Below are 19,660 nucleotides of genomic sequence, written 5' to 3'. Positions count from 1 at the left end.
GGCTGGACTTGCCATGCCATTTGAATATGCATTTGTCCCCTTTTAGCTTTCTTCATCCTTGGATCCTCAGAATTAGGTATTCATCCATAAGGTGTCATGATGAGGCGCATGTTAATTTTGAGTCAGAGACAGACCTTCCTTGAACCTTCCTCTTTCTCAGTCCTTTTTTATATTTTCATATCACTTTGAAGCCACACTTTTTTATTATGAGACTCTCAATCATTCAGTGAGTTGCACTACATTTTACAGCTCATATTTGTCATTTATTTCCCAGATCTGCACATTCCTATGCAACCTACATTGGGCTTCCAGAGAAAGCTTTAGTTAGAATTTTGTGACATCCTGTCTAAATTAAGGTAACTTTGCATTGTTTTTCCAGCTTGTTTTTCATCCCCAGAGGAAGTATTTGCCATGGATGTCGCTTTTTGTTCCAAAAAGTGCTTGCAACCTGCAATCCTCTTACGTGTGGAGCCAAATGCCCCAGAGGTTACAGCCAGCTAAGTGGTTCCTTGTTTCTAATAAAAAACAAATCAAATAACATGGATCCCTAGAGGTTTATAACATTAGGTTGGTTTCAAGGTTCAAGGTTTCAAGGTTTTTATTTGTCATATGCACAGCAGATACAGCGTATATGTTGGCAATGAAAATCTTATGTCGCGTGCTCCTCCAACAACTCAACATACATGGTGCAAAAGATAAATAAAAAAATAGAGTGATGAACTCTTGTGCAGATAAATCTCTATTAAATATCCCCGTACAAAGACATGGATGTGGGAGGAACTTGTTGTATGATTGTATAATTTACAAGCGCACAAAGTAGGAGAGGAGGTAAAGGGGGAAAAGAGCTCTGACCGTTCAGCGATGGAACAGCCCTCTCGACTGTGAAATGACCTGATCTTCAGAAGTTGGCCATTACCTCTTCAAAGCGTCCCCAGTAACGGTGATGGCAAGAAGTGCTTGTGTGTAAAGCAGGTTTGATGTTTAACTCTTGAGCGCCGGTTGTCCCCATGGTCCCAAACCCTCAGCCCTCAACCCCACAACACTCCTTCGCTTTCTCTCTCCATCCCCGTCAGCTTCTACCTCTGGCAGCGTGACCAGTGAGAAAGAGGGGAACAATACTGCATTTGTGCACCACTCTGCACTCGGCCTGCTGCTAAACAAATGTTCGGAGGAATTCTGGTGGCTGGCATTGCCCCTGGGCCCAGGCTGCTCCCACAGTGACTTCATGAACACTCTCTGGGGCGATCAAAAGAACAAGTCACCCTTTTATAGGGAGCTTTATGGTAATGGAATTATTTCCACACCAATTAAAGTTTACTTTTCTCTCCCCTTGAACCTCACGTAGACTATTTGTTTTACTCCTGCAGCAGAAACGGAAATGTTCTGTTGCCCAGGGCACAACCGTACGTTTTCAGGAATGTTAGTCGAGTGATGAAGGCATGACAAGTTAAGTTTATGCCACTTTGTCTGCATTTGCTTGCCAGTGATGCTGTGGTAATATTTACATAGTGGTTAACACACCCACTGTCCTATAACTTGTTGTTATGGTGGTTGGGGAATGTTATTTTCCATGTTTTTTTTTTATCCGATTCTTAATGGAAACTCCTTACGAAATCCTGAAATCAAAACCACTTAAGTGGGAGAATCTTAAGAGTATCCCCACCCACAGTGGAATGTATGAAATCCATAGACCCTGTCCTCAGGCGGTGGGGTGGCTTGATGGAGTTTGAGATGAGGGGGATTGAATGGCCTGGATGACATGGATCCACACCCAGACCCTCGGACCATTTGGCCCTGAGGTGACTAGTAAAAGGATACACACATGCAGGATAAATCTGGGAATTATTTTCCCCTTTTTTCAGATAAAGAGGAGTTCACAGTTTAAAAGGGTCACACTTACTACAGAAGTACACATGAAACTGTCCTTCAAAAAGAAATTCTCTGGAAAATCTACATATCAAGCTCTTATATATACTTCTTTTTATTTCATTAAATCAAATCTGGATCAAGTTTTGAATGTGCTTACGCCCAAATCTTCTACAATCCCTTTAAACCCCTTTTTAGGTTTAGCTTTAAACTGGAATCATTCAAATAGATTCATATGGTGTCAAATTCAAACATTGACAATCAAATACTTAAAGATTTATTGAGACTCTGATTTGTGAGTATTTTAGCTACTAAGATTCTGATCTCTTCGAGGCCAAACTCACAGACACATATTGCTTCTGACCACACCTTACCTGCTTAAACCTGCCACTGCTAGTAGTAATAATAATAATAATAATAACAACTTGGATTTATAAAACACCTTTCATGAAAAGCAAGAACGCTTTACGATAGGAATGGGGCATCGGTAACACAAACAGGGACGAGAACATAAGAAGATAAATAAACGATGGATAGAGTTAACAGAGTACTTCCTTCAAATGATTTTCCAGCACCTCGACCAGGCCTCAACTTGGCCCAGCACCTTTCTGCCTTTTATCTTCACTGATGGAGCCGGCCATTGAAACAACCTCAACGCCTCCCCCACCCCTCCCCAGCCTTTCTCTCTGTCTCTTTACCGCGCGCCTGCACAATGGCCTTGCTCGGCAGATTTCCAAAAACAGTGTTTGTCCGATCACAACCGCAGCCCCAACCCCCTTTTTATTTGTGTGTGTGTGTGTGTGTGTGTGTGTGTGTGTGTGTGTGTGTGTGTGTGTGTGTGTGTGTGTGTGTGTGTGTGTGTGTGTGTGTGTGTGTGTGTGTGTGTGTGTGTGTGTGTGTGTGTGTGTGTGTGTGTGTGTGTGTGTGTGTGTGTGTGTGTGTGTGTGTGTGTGTGTGTGTGTGTGTGTGTGTGTGTGTGTGTGTGTGTGTGTGTGTGTGTGTGTGTGTGTGTGTGTGTGTGTGTGTGTGTGTGTGTGTGTGTGTGTGTGTGTGTGTGTGTGTGTGTGTGTGTGTGTGTGTGTGTGTGTGTGTGTGTGTGTGTGTGTACAATGTTTGTTCATGCATCCAGAAAAAGCTGCGACTGGCTTGTTATGGTATCGAGAAATGTTTTTATTGAAATGGATATCTGGGAGGACATATGGCGATCATGCAGGTTTTTGGAAGTGAAAGTCTGCATTGGAAATATTGGATTGGATTTGCCAATGAAAGGAAAGAAAAAACCCAACGTTTAGTTAGGTAAACATCCATTCAGTTCATTTAAGCTTCTGTTGTGCACAACTTTAATGTGATCAGTAATTAAAGATGTAAATCAGACAGAATTTAAAGCAGTTTAATTTCTCTTTAGGATTGTTTAGGTCACTTTTGGATGAACTCAGTTGGTGTGGTATTTTGTTCCTGTATGGAAATATAAAGGGGTTGAATTTTCTACAGATCTGTATCTTTGACCTGATTCCTCTCCATAGCAACAAGAGCTAAGGATCATGGATATTGTAGTATAATGAGCTATTGGACATACCAAACTGATAAAAGCAAGATTTTCCCAAGTTGATAGTAATCCAAAATGGATTCCCATTATATCAACATGTGGGCCAACTACCAAGTGTTTCTGGGTTAGGGAACTTTGAGGATTACATTAAAAGAAAATTTTGCAATTTGGAGCAAAAATACTTCTGAAACTAGAAACACATCCCATCTTGCAACTTGGGGTGTTAAATGATCGGTGCTAGCTTCCCCTCATTTACCCCTTTTTCCTCCCTAAAACGCACGCACGCACGTACACACGCACGTACACACGCACACACCTCTCCTCAAGTCCTAAGCTTCTATACCCAGTCCAGCTGCTTTGCCAGGGTAGCCCCATTTCATTCCCTTTGTCCATGCCACTGACCTGAACGCACTGGGAGCGCACCTCTGCGGGGCCTGGCCCGTAGCCGGATGCTTGATGTGGACATTTTTGTAGCATTGGGTCTCCCTCACCCGGGCAACCAGGCCCCTTTGAGCCCTTACCCCTGACTGTTTGCCCAACCAGTCTTTCCTTCTCAGCCCACTCTTCTGCTTTCTCGCTGTGGGACTGGAAGAAAGCTTGAGAGACAGCGTGTTGTTTTGCACTCACTGCTTGGTTGCTGCTGGTGGCCGGCTTCCTATGGTGCACCAAAGCTTCCATTCAATTTCTTTCCCTCTCTTTCTTAGACCTCCTCCAGGGAATGGACCCCTGTTTGATCACATTAGGGGAGAAAGAGAGAGATCAGTGATGCTTTTGACATTCCCACTAGCTTTTGACAGTCCATGAGCTGCTGATCAGTTTTCCCGCCACCAGCAAGTGGCCCCTTTTTGGATTTCTCCCTTTTCTTTTTATGTATTTTAGGCCAGCTATTGTGAAGCCTTTTGATTTAGAATGTGTGGGTAGAGCTTAGCAGGACTGCTGCATTATTTCTTATTTCACACTTTCCTATGAATTTAGCTCACCCTTCTTTTGAAAAGGAAAAATACCAAACGCTTATACCACCTTTTTCAATGTTTTTAAATAGAAAAACTGTCGCTCTACATCCACGGCATAGCTGAAGCGGTGCGATCGTTTGGCTACTTGTAAAGTTCAAGAACTGCACAGTTTGCTGAGAACTGTAGAAGCTGTGGAAGTTGATACGCAGGGTGGGCGTTGATGTTGTACTTTTCAGAACCCTTTTGATTTACAAGGTTTAGGAACATTTAAGAGTGATCTGGTATGACCACTTAACATTCATTGGAGGCCATGCTTACAAAGAAGCAGAATTAGCGAAAGGCCTAAACAAGACAGGCCATGGAATCTTGTTTTATTTATACCAAAAATGCCTGGCCACAATTAACCAACCAAAACCATTCTGAATGTCAATTTAGGTCATTTTCTACCTCACAAAAGCCCCGGACTTGGTGCCCATGAAACAGAAAAAAGCTGATGTAATGGGTTTAAGAAAATCTCCAAGGGGAGTCAAACCTCACCCTGACACCCCCAACCACCCTTCTCCCCTCCCCTCCCTCTCTGTCCAATATCCCACCTCTTATCCAACAAAGCAGTCAACACCTTTGCTCCCCCCCCAAAATATAGTCACTTTGATCAGCTTAGTATTGCAGGTATGAAACTCTTTAATGAAGAGTTTACGCTTCAAGATAAGTTTGTGATGGGAACCAATAAAAAGAGGGAAAAGGTTTATGATTCACGGATTTAGTCTTTGGGGTGGGGGAAGGGGAGCAGGCGATGAAGGCAAAAGGACGAGGGAGGAAAAGAAAGAAGGGAGGGAGGGGGCTAAAGAAAAGAAATCCCAGCCTTGGCACACACACACAGACTCTCTGTGCAGCGTAAAGCACAAAAGAAACCTGTAACGCCTCCAGATTCCTTCTAGTCGAGTATCAAAGACATGCTTTGCTTTAGAACAAGAGGCTAGTGGGTAAGATAGGAGTGAGTGAGCCAGTGAACCCAGCACTGGCTTGGTTGGGTGCTGCAAGTTAATCTCCCCCAAGGATTTTTTCCCCCCGTTCTTTTTCTTCACCTCCTCCCTCTCTTTGGGGATATCGGTATTACTGTGTAGTTCTGAATAGAGGGACTTGTCTAACCTGATCGCTTGGTCAGAATAAGCGCAGGGAGAGGCTCCGAAAACACATGCAGAGATGGTTGCTGCTTTGAAGTTCAGAGGTGGGATAAACCTTCCCATTGGTCGATCATGATGCCTTCAGCCTATCTTGTGTGTCAGACTTCCCAGACAAAAAAAAAAAGATAATGAAATTGCGCTTTTAAATAAATACCTTGTATAAGTTGTATCCTGAAGCCCAGGGTAATTCCTTCAAGGTGATTCCATAGTCTGCTTTACGAACTCAAAGTTTAATGAGCAATAACAGAAAAGGACAAAATTCCTCTCTTTTTGACAAGATACAACAGCATGTTTGACCATTTTTGTTGGTAAAGGAAGTAAATCTTTCTAAGTTACATCAAATAAAACTTTGGCTTCTCTGAAATGCAATTTCTTCTAAGTTATCGGCAAACAAACATACCACAAAGACTTGCTTACAAAGTTCCATGCCAATGAACCAGTTGGCTCTGATGGGACTTTGCAAGCACATACTGTGTTGGTATGACAACTTGCTTGCGTCTTATCCTTAACGCTATAACAAAGACAGAAGCCGTTTAGAAGCCTCTAAACGGCTTCTTAATAGCTGCAGTTGTTCCTGTTCCTGCAATCCAAGATTAAGGAAAAAAAGCAGGAGCGCAAGTGTTGACTAACCACCAATAATTGAATCCCAATCCATCGCATCATTCTTGGTAATGATCATGACTTTGTTTATACACATTCCCATTTCCTCTGGAATATCATTAGCTCCTTGGAGGGCCTTGAGCTCCTGGATCGGGCTTTACTCCTGTTTCCCCCCTCTCGGTTGTCATGAAAGGTGATCATGCAGCCATTCACAGAACCAAGAGAGCAAGCAAATGAAAGAGGGAGAAGAAAACGAGCCAAGAAAAGACTTGGAAAACTGTCAAAGGTTGAGTCTACATGCGGCAGTTTGTCAGAAGGAAAATCAATCTCACCAATTATTCTTTTTTGCTTTCTTTAAAGGTTGGTACACTTGAAAGAAAATCATGTGGTTAATTTGATGTTGTTACTGAAAACATTCCACATGTGGTTTGATGGTGTGCTCACTCTTCATCCCTTTCGCCGGAGTTCAGTATGACCTTATACATCCGACCCGGAAGTGATGTAGGTGAGCACTTCCTCCGCTGTATTTGGAGCCGCAGTAAGTGTTTCCTAAAGAAAACAAGTCAGAGGCGGCCGTAATCTGATACCAGCGCTAATGCTGGCTGCCTCTCCACCTCGCCTCCCTCCCTAAACTGTGTGGCGGGAGAGAAAGTGGAGGTAGGGAGAGAAAGGGGGGAGTTGCACTTACTGTAAAAAGCCCAATGTCGATGGACTCTTTCTTTTAAATGTGTGAACATGTGCATGTACTGTTCTCATTCACCTACCATCATCAGCAAACACACTGTGCAGCGTGGAATGTCATTGACTAAGTTAAGTGTGTGTGTCCGTGTGTGTGTTTGTGTGTGGACAATATGAACCTGACCTTTGCAGAAGGGCCCGTCTGTCTCTCCTTTGAGAAGAGGCAGGATTACAACACTCATCTCCTGCTGTAACTGTGTGAGAGAGTCCACAGTCACTCTGATTTCATGTTGCCGCTCTCCACTTTGATATGCAATGGCCACTGTGTATATTTGGAAAGTGACTTTGGTCATCTGAAGTGTTTGCCATTCCTTTTATCTAATATCTAAAAGCATCGGGGTTTGGGTGGTACAGCTTTTGATTATGGGTCAGCTGCTCGCCTTGGACATGTTTGATCTCCTCAGGCCGCCTCCGCCAACGTTCGCACGTACATTAGAGCTGAGTACTAAAATGTCCCGTGAAGACTGGCTGAATTGAAATATGGTTTGGTTCCAGGTGAAAAGTCGGTGTTGTCATTTGTTGTTTTAGGAGCAAATATATTGTGATGTAATGGATCATATTCTAGGAATATAGTATACTTTTGTTTAGTTGGAAATTTCACAGCAGTCAATATCCAATTGAAATATTTTTCATATGATTTGGCAGACATGTGCTGTATTAAGATGAATCTTCATATTGATATTGTGGTTCTGATACAATTTTAAAGTGTTGTGTGACGTGACAGTAATCTAAATATCCTATAACTAACATTCTAGACTAAAAGGTTAATTGAGTACGAGAGAATGATCTGCTGATTAATTGATAATGAGAATAATTGTTGATGCAGCCCTAGTAATTATTATCATTAAACAAAACTGTTTTGTATCAGCTTGCATCAGTAAGGAAGTTGCTGTAGTGTACAGCTGGAAAACCTGCTACAGTTTAAGCCTTTGTGGTAGAGATAGTTTCCATTAGAGGGAAGAGACTCTGGGATATGTCCTCCTCCTCTTCTTCCTATTGCTGCAAACTTTGGATTTGGAAAAGGTTGCCGCCATGTTGTCCACTCTAAAGGGCAGGGTGGGAGAGAGATAAGGGAGTGGAGGAAGGGCAATATGGGCCCATGCTCTAATCCCATTCCAGCGGGCCGAGAAGCAGCAGCTTGCGCGGCATTCCACAACTCCGGGGGCTTTTTGGGCTGTGAGGGAGGGTGAGCAGCATTCCTCTATGGCCAGAGCCATCAAAGACGCCGCGCAACATCAAAGGCCACTCAGAGCCTAGGTGTTGATGACTGCAATCCTCCCCTCGGTCCACTTTTAGCAACCTCAAGCCCTCAGCCCTGTAACACACGCACACACTGAGCGGGCTGACTGCGCCAGGTATGTGCGCCCTCCAGCCTCCCTCTCCCCTCGCCAAGCTCAACAGCCGCTCTGCAGCAGCATTAATCATAGCTCATTAAGTAGTGACTTTTGTTTTATGGTGAGGGTTGAAGAGGGGCAGGACAGCCCGGAGCAAAGGATGCCGCTGATATTCGGGGCATTGCTTGCGGTGGACATAATCTAGCTGCACACACACTGAAAGAGGTGTTAAACGACAGCAGCAAGTTGCTGTTGGATGAATTGTGTTTATCTGAAAAGAGTCAATTAGTCAATGGAGTGAAAAGAGCAACTTTTTTGAAAGAGGGTCATTGCCAAAGACTGTTTTTAGGTCATTTCTTAAGCACAAACATTTACAGTAACTTTTAATTTCTGAACAGTTTTCCGTTTGAATTGCTTTTTATAGACTGTGAAGTTGTCTCTTACTAAATGTGATCTTGTTTATGGCTTTGGGAGAACAAACATGTGTATTGGCTTCTCTGCAGTTGTGTGCCATATAGTATTGTTTGTTAATCACCCTGTTCCCTTTGCTTGTTACATTGTTATTCATGCTAATTAATACACTTTTGTACCGTGATGCTGACAATTAATTTATGCATGATTTCACCTACTTTTATAATTGTCCTCGCACGGACAGCAGCCTTTTGCTGTTGTGTCTTTATCTTTTCACATATGCTCTGATCTCTTCATGGGCAGTTGTTTCTACTCCCCTTCTTCTCCTTCCAAAATGGTGGCATCCAGCCCAATGTTGACCCCTGAACTTTGTCGGCCTGTCCTTTGTTCGTGTTACTTTGCGTTTTTAAAGACTGAAGAGCTGAAAGTGACACCAGGGAGACTTTTGAGTATACACACGTACACACACACACACACACACACACACACACACACACACCATTGACGGTTTCGGGATGCACTCGCTGAGAGTTAATAGAGTCACAAGCTAGGCATCCTGCTCAGTGTTAAAGCTGTCAACCCCAGAGCCTTGTGCTACATATCAGGACATTTACATGATATTAGGTGTCCTCTGCCTGCGTCCACTACACTGAAACCACGACACCTGTTTGCTTTACCCATTGCTATGAAGATGGAGGTGATTTTCGGGGAAGGTTAAGGAAGGGATAGGGAGTAGCAGGGGTGTGGGGAGCAAAGCGACAGATGATGAGGAGTATAACAAAGCTTTCTTAACACAACTATTTGACTACTCAAAGTACGTGGCCCATATATGAACCACTTTTTAAATTGCTAGAAGTGTAGAATAACTTTGTTCTCATCACAATCATGTATATCAGCATGACAAATCTCTCTGATTTACTGCCCAACTTTGTTTTTTTTTCATTACCTGCCACCTTTATCTTGGCCAAACTAACAAGATAGACTAGGCTAGCTTGGCTAATTGTTCCTTTAGTCCCAGTGGAGAAGACAAAGGGGAGGAAGTCTTCATTATTCGAGAGGAGAAGCAGAGGGATCCCTTTACGGCTATAATGTTACAGGAGGTGGAGTGTCGGCCCCACCTGTAGGGCCCTCCCAGCTGCTCCACTGTAACTGGATCCCGCTCCCTCTCTCCTCAAGGCTACCAGCCCGCTTTGAAGTTATTTCTAGTGCTGGGAAAGAGGGGCAGAGAGCGAATGAGAGGGGCAAAGACTGGGAGAGCAGTCGGGGAGGTGTGTGTGTATGTAGTGTGTCAGTGCATGCATTTTGCGAGTCTATTTGTGCATGCTATACATAGAAGGCTGCAATTCAAAACTGTAGCTTCTTTTTTGTTCTCATTTCACTCCTGTTCAGGCTGACATTGAACCTCTGTGCCAGGAAAAGACAACTCCTGCAACATGCTTAGTTTTGTTGAACGATTGCTTGACAAATTGTGATACAAAGAAAATACATCAACCTCACAATAAGCCTTGATAACATGTTTTTGAAAGGCTGGATAACAAACTACCAAATAACTTGATTGATTGTTTGTCAGGGAAAATAATCAATATAACTTTTGGAGCTTTGCAGCTGAACAGCCACATTTGAAAAGTAAGATGTCTGAACATAATATTTCTTTCTTCGCTGTAGAAATAAGAAAATGATTAAAAGTTGGTATCTTTTTTTTCCATGATAATTCACAAGCCTATATTGACATAGTCACAAGTAATCAGGATATGATGTAGAGGTGTAGTACAGTAACAGGATGCGCCAATCTCATGTTCACTCTTGTGTATTAGTTTTGCTGTGAGTCGTCGTAAAACCTACCGGTACTTGTTTTGTTAAGAAACATGCAAAAGAAAAACTTGACAAGAGACTGATCGTTTCTCTTACCTCTTTTCTACCAAAGCTGTTACAGGGCCAAATTTGGAGCCAGTACCCGATTGCACTTGTCCCCAAACTGGTTCCCATTTGGATCCAAAAAAATGCCAGGCAAGAACCAGTTATGTCAGAGGGTTGTAAGACTGAATGTAACCCTAACCTGACTGCATCCAAGGACACTCACTGTAAAACCTCATGGTGAAGTCTGGGTGTCTATTAAACACGCACATCCCGATCTCTTGGATGTCAACTTAAAACAAAATGACTTGCTAGAGAAAGAGCGACACGCCATCCCTGGGTGCTTCTTCAAGAGTTTAAATTTTGGGAGAATACTCCATGCCAAACAGATTTCCCTACTCCTTTTAACATGATGTCTGTGGGCCGGTGGAGAAGGTGTGATAATGAAAAAGAGTTGACATGGAGGAATGAAAGCTAGAAAAGGCATTCCTCATGAACAGATGGCGACAAGTCTGCGAAAAAAATTTGACCTTCGACTAAGGACAGTCAATCAATTCTGACTTTCCACAAAATATGTTTTCGCAAGGTAAATGCGAATCTCTTGTTTTTGTATCACTGCAGACCTGTTCATTTTCTTTGTGCAGCCATGCTTGGAAAGTATCAGTTGTTATTATTATTTTAAGTCTTCAATAAATAAATAAAAAGCAAGAGTAGAAAAATACTCCCTTTGATGAAGGTAGAACCAGCAAAACTCACCAAGTTTTTATTTATTTATTGAAGACTTAAAATAATAATTTGTTGAAGCAGATACCAGTACACTAATGACCTGTTTAATGACTTAACTACAGGTTTAGTCCCTAATATGTGATTTCAAGCTGTGACAAATGCTGAAAGTTGTTCCTTCCCTTATACTCAGATTTTATTTTGACTGTACTTTTGTCACTTACGGTCATGTTATCAGCATTTATCTAGGAGTGAACTAGTGTTAATTGAATGGTAACAGATGCGGTTGCAAACACTTACAATAGGCTGTTAACTGTATTCATTTCTGTAGTCACCACAAGTTAATATACCAACATACTGTTTTTTTGACATTTACGCCATATATAAGGAGTATTACTTAATATGTTTTAATACACTGACAAAGGTGAGAATGTTAACAGATGTACTATAATATATTATATATAACTATTACATCAACTTGGCAAGTCAGTTGTGTAGGTAGGCTACCAAAAATGCGACTGTCTGAATCATTGTCCAAACTTCAGGGTGAATTTTCCCAGTCGTGGACTATTTTTTCTGATTATATCTACAGCACATGAATGTAGTCCTTTTTCGCAATGTCATCAAAAATAATAAATTTTCTGGATATTCTACATTCACTGTGTCCTTTTGTGACCCATTCCACCAAATTTATGAAAATCAGGCTAGTATTTTTTTCGTCCTTCTGGCGGAGATAATTGTGAGTGTGTTAGGAAGCTCTGAAAAACACCACAAGTCACATGGGAGACTTGGTCTGTGGCCTATGATCAGACATACCCACACAGCCATCCCCATCCCAAAAGCCTTCAACACAACTGCCCGCCACCTCCGTTGGCAAGACTTGTGTGCTTTTTGCAAGAGATTGACTATGCTTCCCCCCCAAGAAAGAGTGCTGGGGAGGGGAAAGTGTGGGTGGAGGTGGCAGCGGGGAGGGGAGATGGAGGAGGTTGGAGGGGTCGGCTGAATTAAAGGGCCCCTGGAGATGGGCTGGATGCTTCTTTTCTGGGGTGAGTGAGTTCACGGTGAGCGGACGGTCAGTAGTGAGATGCCACTGAATTAATCGTCGGTCACCCATGATGTGTTTTGGGCTACATACTAACCTCCACACGCCGATGCTCAAACAGTGAGATACGTAAACACATGCGCAGCACAGGGGAAGCAGATGGGTGAGAGGACTGGACGTGTGCCCAGGTTTTTCTTCTGCTAGATTTTGTGTGCTTGTGAAATGGGTGCCAGCTCTTCTTCCAAAATGCATAAAAGAAACCTATGAACAACAGATCTGTCCGGTTAATCATTTAGCCAGCTTCACAAAGAACATCTTGTAAAAATTGTCTCTGGCTGGCAGACAGTGCAGACAACAAGGCAGCTTTGATTTGTTACCACAGAAACTCATCCTCCGTGTGACCTAAATGCCATCGGTAGATGCGTTTGAACCTCAGTTCTGGATTTCTAAAAAGAGCTGAGTTTTCAAGGACATGCATACAAGAATCTATATCCGCACCCTGTATAGATTAGTTTTACTCATTCTCTTCTCCAACCTGCCTTCTTGCCTTTTGATGTTTTTAGCTCCCATCAAGTAGTAGCAAAGATGCCTTGTTGTAATGCACGGCACATATAGCTCCATGTTTCAGCAAGATTTCATATCCTTAGAGGATAATTTTCCTTCAAGTTTACAAGACTTTCCTGCAGAGTTGTGTTAAAAGCAAAATAGGAGCATAACATGTTTCAAAATTCTGCATTGTCCCACAAAAACTTTTTTTTCATATGCTAATACATATGTTTGGAGAGGCAAAGGTGTTCTGAATAATTTTAAGTGTGACTAAACAAACTTACTGATAATTACTTTTAATGTCAACCAGTGATACTTTTCATGTTGATAGTGCAAGTGAAAATGTAATTTTAATATAAAATTGCGTACCTAGCTGAGCTGAATAAAAATACATGCCTTTTCATGCAAGTGCAATATAGCATGGCGAGGGCAGGGGATGGTGACTGTTTAGGAGGTTCTGGGATGGGGGTGGTGGTGTGTGTGTGTGTGTGTGTGTGTGGGGGGGGTAATGGGAGTCTGTAACCAGGGCCACCAATAATTTAGAGTGTGTGAGAGAGGAAAAAGGGGAGGGGGGGAGGCAGAAGAAGTGGTTGTTGTATGATCAAAGGCTCAGCGAATTGTGTCACAGACAGACGGAGAAGAATGGCGTTGGATGGTGTGACTTGCATTTTGATTTCCTTTGAGAGCTTGGTGGGGGCAGCAGGGGGTTGGGGGTGGTTGAAGTTTTTTAGAAGTAAGGCCCTGTTTTGATCCCATTACCAACTGTTATCAGGTCCCTTGTTCGTACAGGACAACCATAAAAAAAAGGACTGGAAGTGACAGAGTTGAAAGAAGGTTTTGTGATTTATGGATTTTCTTTCAGCTAAATGTAATTTAACGGTTTTATCTACTATGTCAAGTTCTATTTTAAGTTATCATGTGCAGTGACCTTTTGTACTAGTATGAAGGTTCATAAGAAACATATTAATATTAAAGCCATGTAAAACTGAATGACAAACAAAACGTATTGCAATAGAGTAAGTAAACATATTATACACTAAACTTTGAAATTGCACTGAAACAGAAGATGTCCCTGTAAATGATAGCAACATGATGCATTACATATTATAACAACTTAGAAGATTGTTTGACAAAGCATCCCATGTGAGCAAGAACCATCTCTACAGGTGGAGTTGCAGAAAGATGGTGAGGGTGTGCAGGAGGAGTGGCCAACGTAAGTGACAGGTGGAGTTAAATCCCTGCCAGGATTTCATTGAAAGTGTGGACTCTGTAACGGGATATTCATGTGAAAGGCTGCCTTCCCCACAGCACGGCTGGAAGGGCAGAACAAGAGACGCCCCCTTGTGGCACTTGAGGGGCGCTGGATGCCCTTCACCCAGAACCCTGGGTACAGAGAAGCGGAGCTAAGTGGAGCAACGGGGTGTTTCCAGTGGGCTGAGCTTGTGTGATTTGGGGCCTTGTAGGGAAAGCTAGCAGTTGGAACACAAGAGGGGACAGTCTCTGTCATTTTCCTGTGTGTGTTTGTGTGTGAAGGCACGTTTGCATATGTGCTCGTTACTCTTTTGTGTGCTCGGCCAGTGGCTGTGTGACCCACTTCACCAGAGCACTGTCTCTCATCCGAACCAAGCTGCTTTTCCTTTCTGCTCCTTATCACCACATCCATCAGCGCCTACATCAACATCTGACAAAAAAGAAAAATCACTGTGGTAGATATAATGGTGCAATGGTCAGCCACTAAAATAACAACACGGTCCACAACAACAACACTGCCCCATTTGGAGTGCAAGAGCCCCCCGCACAATGGCCCAGTGTTCAGGACCTATGGGTGCAGATGGGGCAGCCATCCAGGCTGTTGGACAAGCATGAAAGATTGGTCATAATCACACATCAAATAGCACTCCACTTCGTCCACCTGCTTTTAGATTGAAGTAGACACAGATCTTTTAAGATCCCCTCCTACTCTGACTCTTTCTGCTTCCTCTACAAAAGCTCATTGCATATCTATGAAATTAAAAAATGTAACCTCAGTTGACTTGGATGTGCAGTATGCATCAGAGGATTGTTAGGGTTTGTGGGAGGTGCAGGTCTGGATACGCACGAATGGAAACCTGACTAGGTTATGCTCTTTTATCTTTGTCTTCCTCTTCAATTTTGGCGTTCACCAAAGGCAGAGAAGGAGAGTGCGCTCTGAAATTATCATACCATATGTGTTTGTAATGTATACCTGTACTGCCTCGCTGCTCCTGCCAGCCCTAGGTTAGTATCTATCTTCCAGACATCCATCCAGAGAACTCTTCGCTTACCTAAGTTGGCAAGAGAAAAAGAAACAAAATGCTCACTAATCTCATGAAATATAGCCAATGGGTTGCGAATAAAAAATGGAGCCGAATCTTTTATGTTTATCACCAAAGGATGGGTAAGGGTTAGGATGGGTCAAGCATGTAGGATGATTCTTTTATAAAGATGCCATGAAGAATTTAAGAAACAGTGTATGTGCGAAGTGTACATTATGCCGCAACAACATCCTTGGACTTAAAGGATCTTAAAATAGTGAGGCTTGTGATTTGTCCAATGTATGTTCCCGTTTCTCAGCTATTCAAACTTATGTCAGTCTCTTCATCAGGTTTCATCCGTAATTCAGAAATAAAAGATGCTACACTGTAGATCTCCTTTCTGGCACACGTTATCAACATTCCTTCGCCATAGTCAACCTGATTTGCATTTGACCCCCTTACTCTTAGCTTAGTCCTCCCCAAAAACCCCTTCAGGTCAGTGGCTTGACCCCTCTGCCTTATGGCACTGAAGTGACCAGTCACCTTCTGAATATCTCTTCAATTGACCTGCTGCACGACTAACCTGCTCCCAACGTGATGAAGTGGGGTTCAAAGGTCAGGGGTCACCAGAGGGAGAAGGGTATCTTGGGTCATCAGCAATGGCCCCGGGGGGCCGGAGTGTCCAAGGGCTTGGCGCCACAGTGCTGGCTGATTGGGGTGTGGTGGTCATTGGGTTAATAGGATAAGTGGCCTACAGGTCAGTTAAACCCAGTTCTAACGCTAATACAGGAGCTGGTCTTTGCACTGTTGCCAGGGTTGGGAATGGATGCAGGATTTGAGGAGTAGCCGACAGGTGCAGTTCATGACTTTTTGCTATCATTTCCTGTTTGGTTTTGTGTTTGTATGTTTCACGCTTTTTATTGCAATGCTCAGTTGAAATGATTGCCTTCTAAGATTGTTTGCGTTGATGATAGCAATAGCAATTTGATGTCAAAATATGCAACAGTTTGGGCTGTTTTTTAAGTTGTCAATGTGTCAACCTGTCGCTACTCTCGACCATCTGTCCCTTCTATCCCCAGTCAAGACAGTACAGTAACATTCACGCTTTAAGATACATCTTTCTGTTAGTTTCTAATGAAGGAGGCTACCACCTTTCTCTTTTAAAGGCCCAGTGAATGCCATGCTTTAGCTTAAATCGTCTTGCACGGCAGAGCTTTTTGGCATAGACAACTGGGCCAATTTAGTGGCCTTAAGTGTAATGAGAGGACACCTCGAGATAGTCTGATGGACACTAATCAGACTTAGTGTGCCTCGGTTGGAAACATCAGCAATACATTACAAGAATGTATCCAGTAATTGTGCATGTGTGCTCCAACACAATGGAAATGGCAGCACCATTAATCATTTAAGGAGTGGACTAAACGTACCTTTCCTTAAGTAGAAACTCTGTGAAATTGTGTACCATCAGCAGATCCATGAAAGCACATAAATTCCAGTTTTGCTTATCTGTATCTATTCTTTGAAAGGTTTTGTTGGAACGCTGTACTGAATGTTTGGATCCTTCAAGATTGTGCCGCACACAGCGAATACTTCAGATGTCTAATGCTCTTAAGCTCTTAGTTTTCATTATAGAAAATAGGTGACAAGTGGATTATAAATTGTTGCACTGCCTCAAACGAGGGGGAGCAAATCTATAATCTGCTGATGCCAGGACCCTCTGACATGATGCATCGTGTGAGGCAGCTTTTCATGTTCTCTTGAAACCCTGCACATGCTACTTTTTAGTTTCTCTGCGTTAAGTATCCCGAGACTCAAAATTCTATGTTTCAATGTGATTTATGTGACATGTCTTTTTTAAAACCTTCAGACAGTTTTTCTTGCATCCACATTACTGTTTTGATATAAATACTTATATCCAACTTCTGTCTTCTTTCAGATGCATCCTTTGGGACTATGTAATAATAATGATGAGGAGGACCTATATGAGTATGGCTGGGTCGGAGTGGTGAAGCTGGAGCAACCAGAGCTTGACCCCAGTTGTCTCACCGTACTGGGAAAGGTAAAGAACAGTTTAATTTGCTACTTATTTTCATGAATGAATTTTCCGATAAAAGCACAGTACAGTATTTTCTCACAACAGGATAGGCACCAGACTCTAAAACACACATTGCCATTTACATGCAGCATGATGAATAGAGTGTCACTGTGTGTGAGTTGGGTCATGCAATGCAATGAAAACCCATCTTTGTTTTGTTATAAACATACTGCAGTGAGTCATTTTGACACTTTAATGTGATGAATTGCTTAAGTATAGACGATATTTATGATATTAATGCTATGATTTAAATTGCGGAGTACTGCTTTGTTCATAGAAACTTGAAAGATGTCTTATATTTGGAGTATAAATTCAAGGTGACTAAAAATATAGTTTTATAGCTATATCTACAGCCAATTTGGATATGAGTACTCAGAAATACAAATAATTGGTTTAATTTCTGCCCGAAAACTCAATCTTATAAAGTAAGGACCGACAGAACAACTCATTCAGGTGTATTGAATGTTGGGACAGGAGATTTTTGTCACCTTACAGGAATCATGGTGATTTTGCTACAATTGCGCTTTTGTATCTTTGATCGTTTGTTGTCACAGGAGGATGATTTAGTTGTAGGTTGTGTCTAACATTCTATTGCTGGGAAATGAGGGTGGAAGTGAATCCCTCCCTTGTCTCTCACCGCCCCCCTGTCCCCATCCTCCCTCCCTTTTCCAGTTCTCCCAGACCCCTCTGGAGTCTCCGAGTGGTATTTTATCATGCTTTAATTAAGTGTTCCTCTTAATGGAATGTACCAACATTCCCGAGAGGATGAGGGGGGGTTGGCTATAGTCTCATTTATCTTGTGCATGCCCAGTGACAGAAAGAGAGCAGCCATTCATAATTTAAGGAGCCCTTGTGCCGTATAGACATGCTAATGGTGTACTTTCCTTGGGGATGGTTGCTGCTACCTAGCTGATGCATACGTATGCCGAGTCCCGAAAACATACCTAATGCTCAGCACTCAAACTCCTCCTCAACTGTAGCTAAGAATGTTTCATTGTCATGGGTGGCTTAACTCACTACTAAATGTTCATCAATGAGGGGATGCATCCATGTTTAAGGAGCAGTTTACAGTTCCAAAGAGAAACCAAAGGAGCTGTAACTGGTTAAACGCATTGCTTACTGCTTACCACTACTCCAATTGTCATGGGAACAATATTCCTGAAGGAGGTTTGGACCCTAAATGGGTTGAGTCCGATTTCTCCAGGTAAAATGTTTAAAGAAGAACTACAGCACAAACTTTGTTTATAGGTCTTTGGGGAGTTCTAATGGCTATGTAGAAAAAAAACAATATTAAGCCTTTGTTGCTCCAGAGGCAGATATGCAAAGTATTTTTGGAATTGTGGGTAATCAAGGCACCAGGAAGAATAAGGACAGTCGCATAGCTTGCAGAGATGAGTTGGACCTTTTGACATGGCTGTTTCCAAGATGCCTCTGTGGTTATCAAGTTCTCTTATTGATGCCGGTGTTTTTTCTGACATGCATCATGATGGAAACCCTACAACAAATCTGATTGAAACTTGCAACACAAAAGAGTCATGGCAGAGAGGAAGAACATTCACTCAGTGACAACCGTGCAGGTCTGTAATATCAGTTAATTATTATTATTATTATAATTCATTTTCATGTATAAATGATATTAGGCAAACTGCCTTACTTTTTTTCAACACAGAATATTGATCATGAATGGATAAGGTAAAGAATCAGACATATAAGGAGAATCAATGATGGCATTGGTATCCATAAAATCGAAAGTCCTATCACTACTTGGCATGTGCCTTAGCCAATGAAGCCACGAGGACAGCCTGTTACCAGAAACCACACACACCTTCCACTCATTGGAAACAGTCAAAGCACAGCGCTAATGAGCTGGCCATTTTTATACTTTCTGGGTTTTATGTTTTGCTAAATGACTCTGTAGTGAGGGTATTGGGAACCTTGACCCTTTGGCCTTCTGCCAGCCTCCCTAACCTCTAGACCAATCTGTTTCCTACGTTTATTCAGCCAGAACTTTAATTAGAGGAGGGAAAACCCATTGTTGCATCTTGACAGACCCTCGCCTTGGGGCCCGAACACAGCTGGGTGCTTTGCGTTGGCACCATTGCTTTTGCCAGGCCAGACAGTGCAATGTTTACCCCCTGCCAGTCTGCGAATCTGCCCAGCCAGCCAAGCCACCATGCCCTGCCCTAGTCCGGATACTATGCCCACTCTTACACACTCACCCGCCTGGTCTGGCCTCATGCTCGGAAGCCCACGCCCCCCTCCCGCCCTACCCGACTGGCCCCAGACTGAACCCAAGATCCCACTCCACTTTGCTGCCACTTTGCCACCAACAGTGTTGGGGTCTTGTCTGGTCAATTTAGATTCCATTCAATTACAGGATCCCATTGAACTGACAAAATGGAATTGTAGATGAGTAAAATGTTGTTTATGCCAATTCATGTCTAAATATAATTGTCTGGGAACACAAGGCACCCAGCTGTGCCTCAGTGCTGGTC

General features: G+C 42.7%; 1 protein-coding gene across 2 annotated transcripts in view; it reads left to right on the top strand.

Moving 5' to 3' along the window:
* Positions 1 to 19,660, top strand: part of znrf3 (zinc and ring finger 3) — a 63,226-nt gene that overhangs the window by 16,360 nt on the left and 27,206 nt on the right. For both annotated transcript variants that reach the window (XM_063896279.1, XM_063896278.1), the window contains exon 2: positions 17,007 to 17,129. In XM_063896279.1, the coding sequence (XP_063752349.1) occupies positions 17,007 to 17,129 (123 nt within the window). The remainder of the gene's footprint in view (positions 1 to 17,006; positions 17,130 to 19,660) is intronic.

Source organism: Eleginops maclovinus, chromosome 12, assembly GCF_036324505.1.
Source record: "Eleginops maclovinus isolate JMC-PN-2008 ecotype Puerto Natales chromosome 12, JC_Emac_rtc_rv5, whole genome shotgun sequence".
Lineage (NCBI taxonomy): Eukaryota > Metazoa > Chordata > Actinopteri > Perciformes > Eleginopidae > Eleginops > Eleginops maclovinus.
Note: the sequence above shows the minus strand (reverse complement) of the source record. Positions and strands in the feature narration are given on the sequence as shown.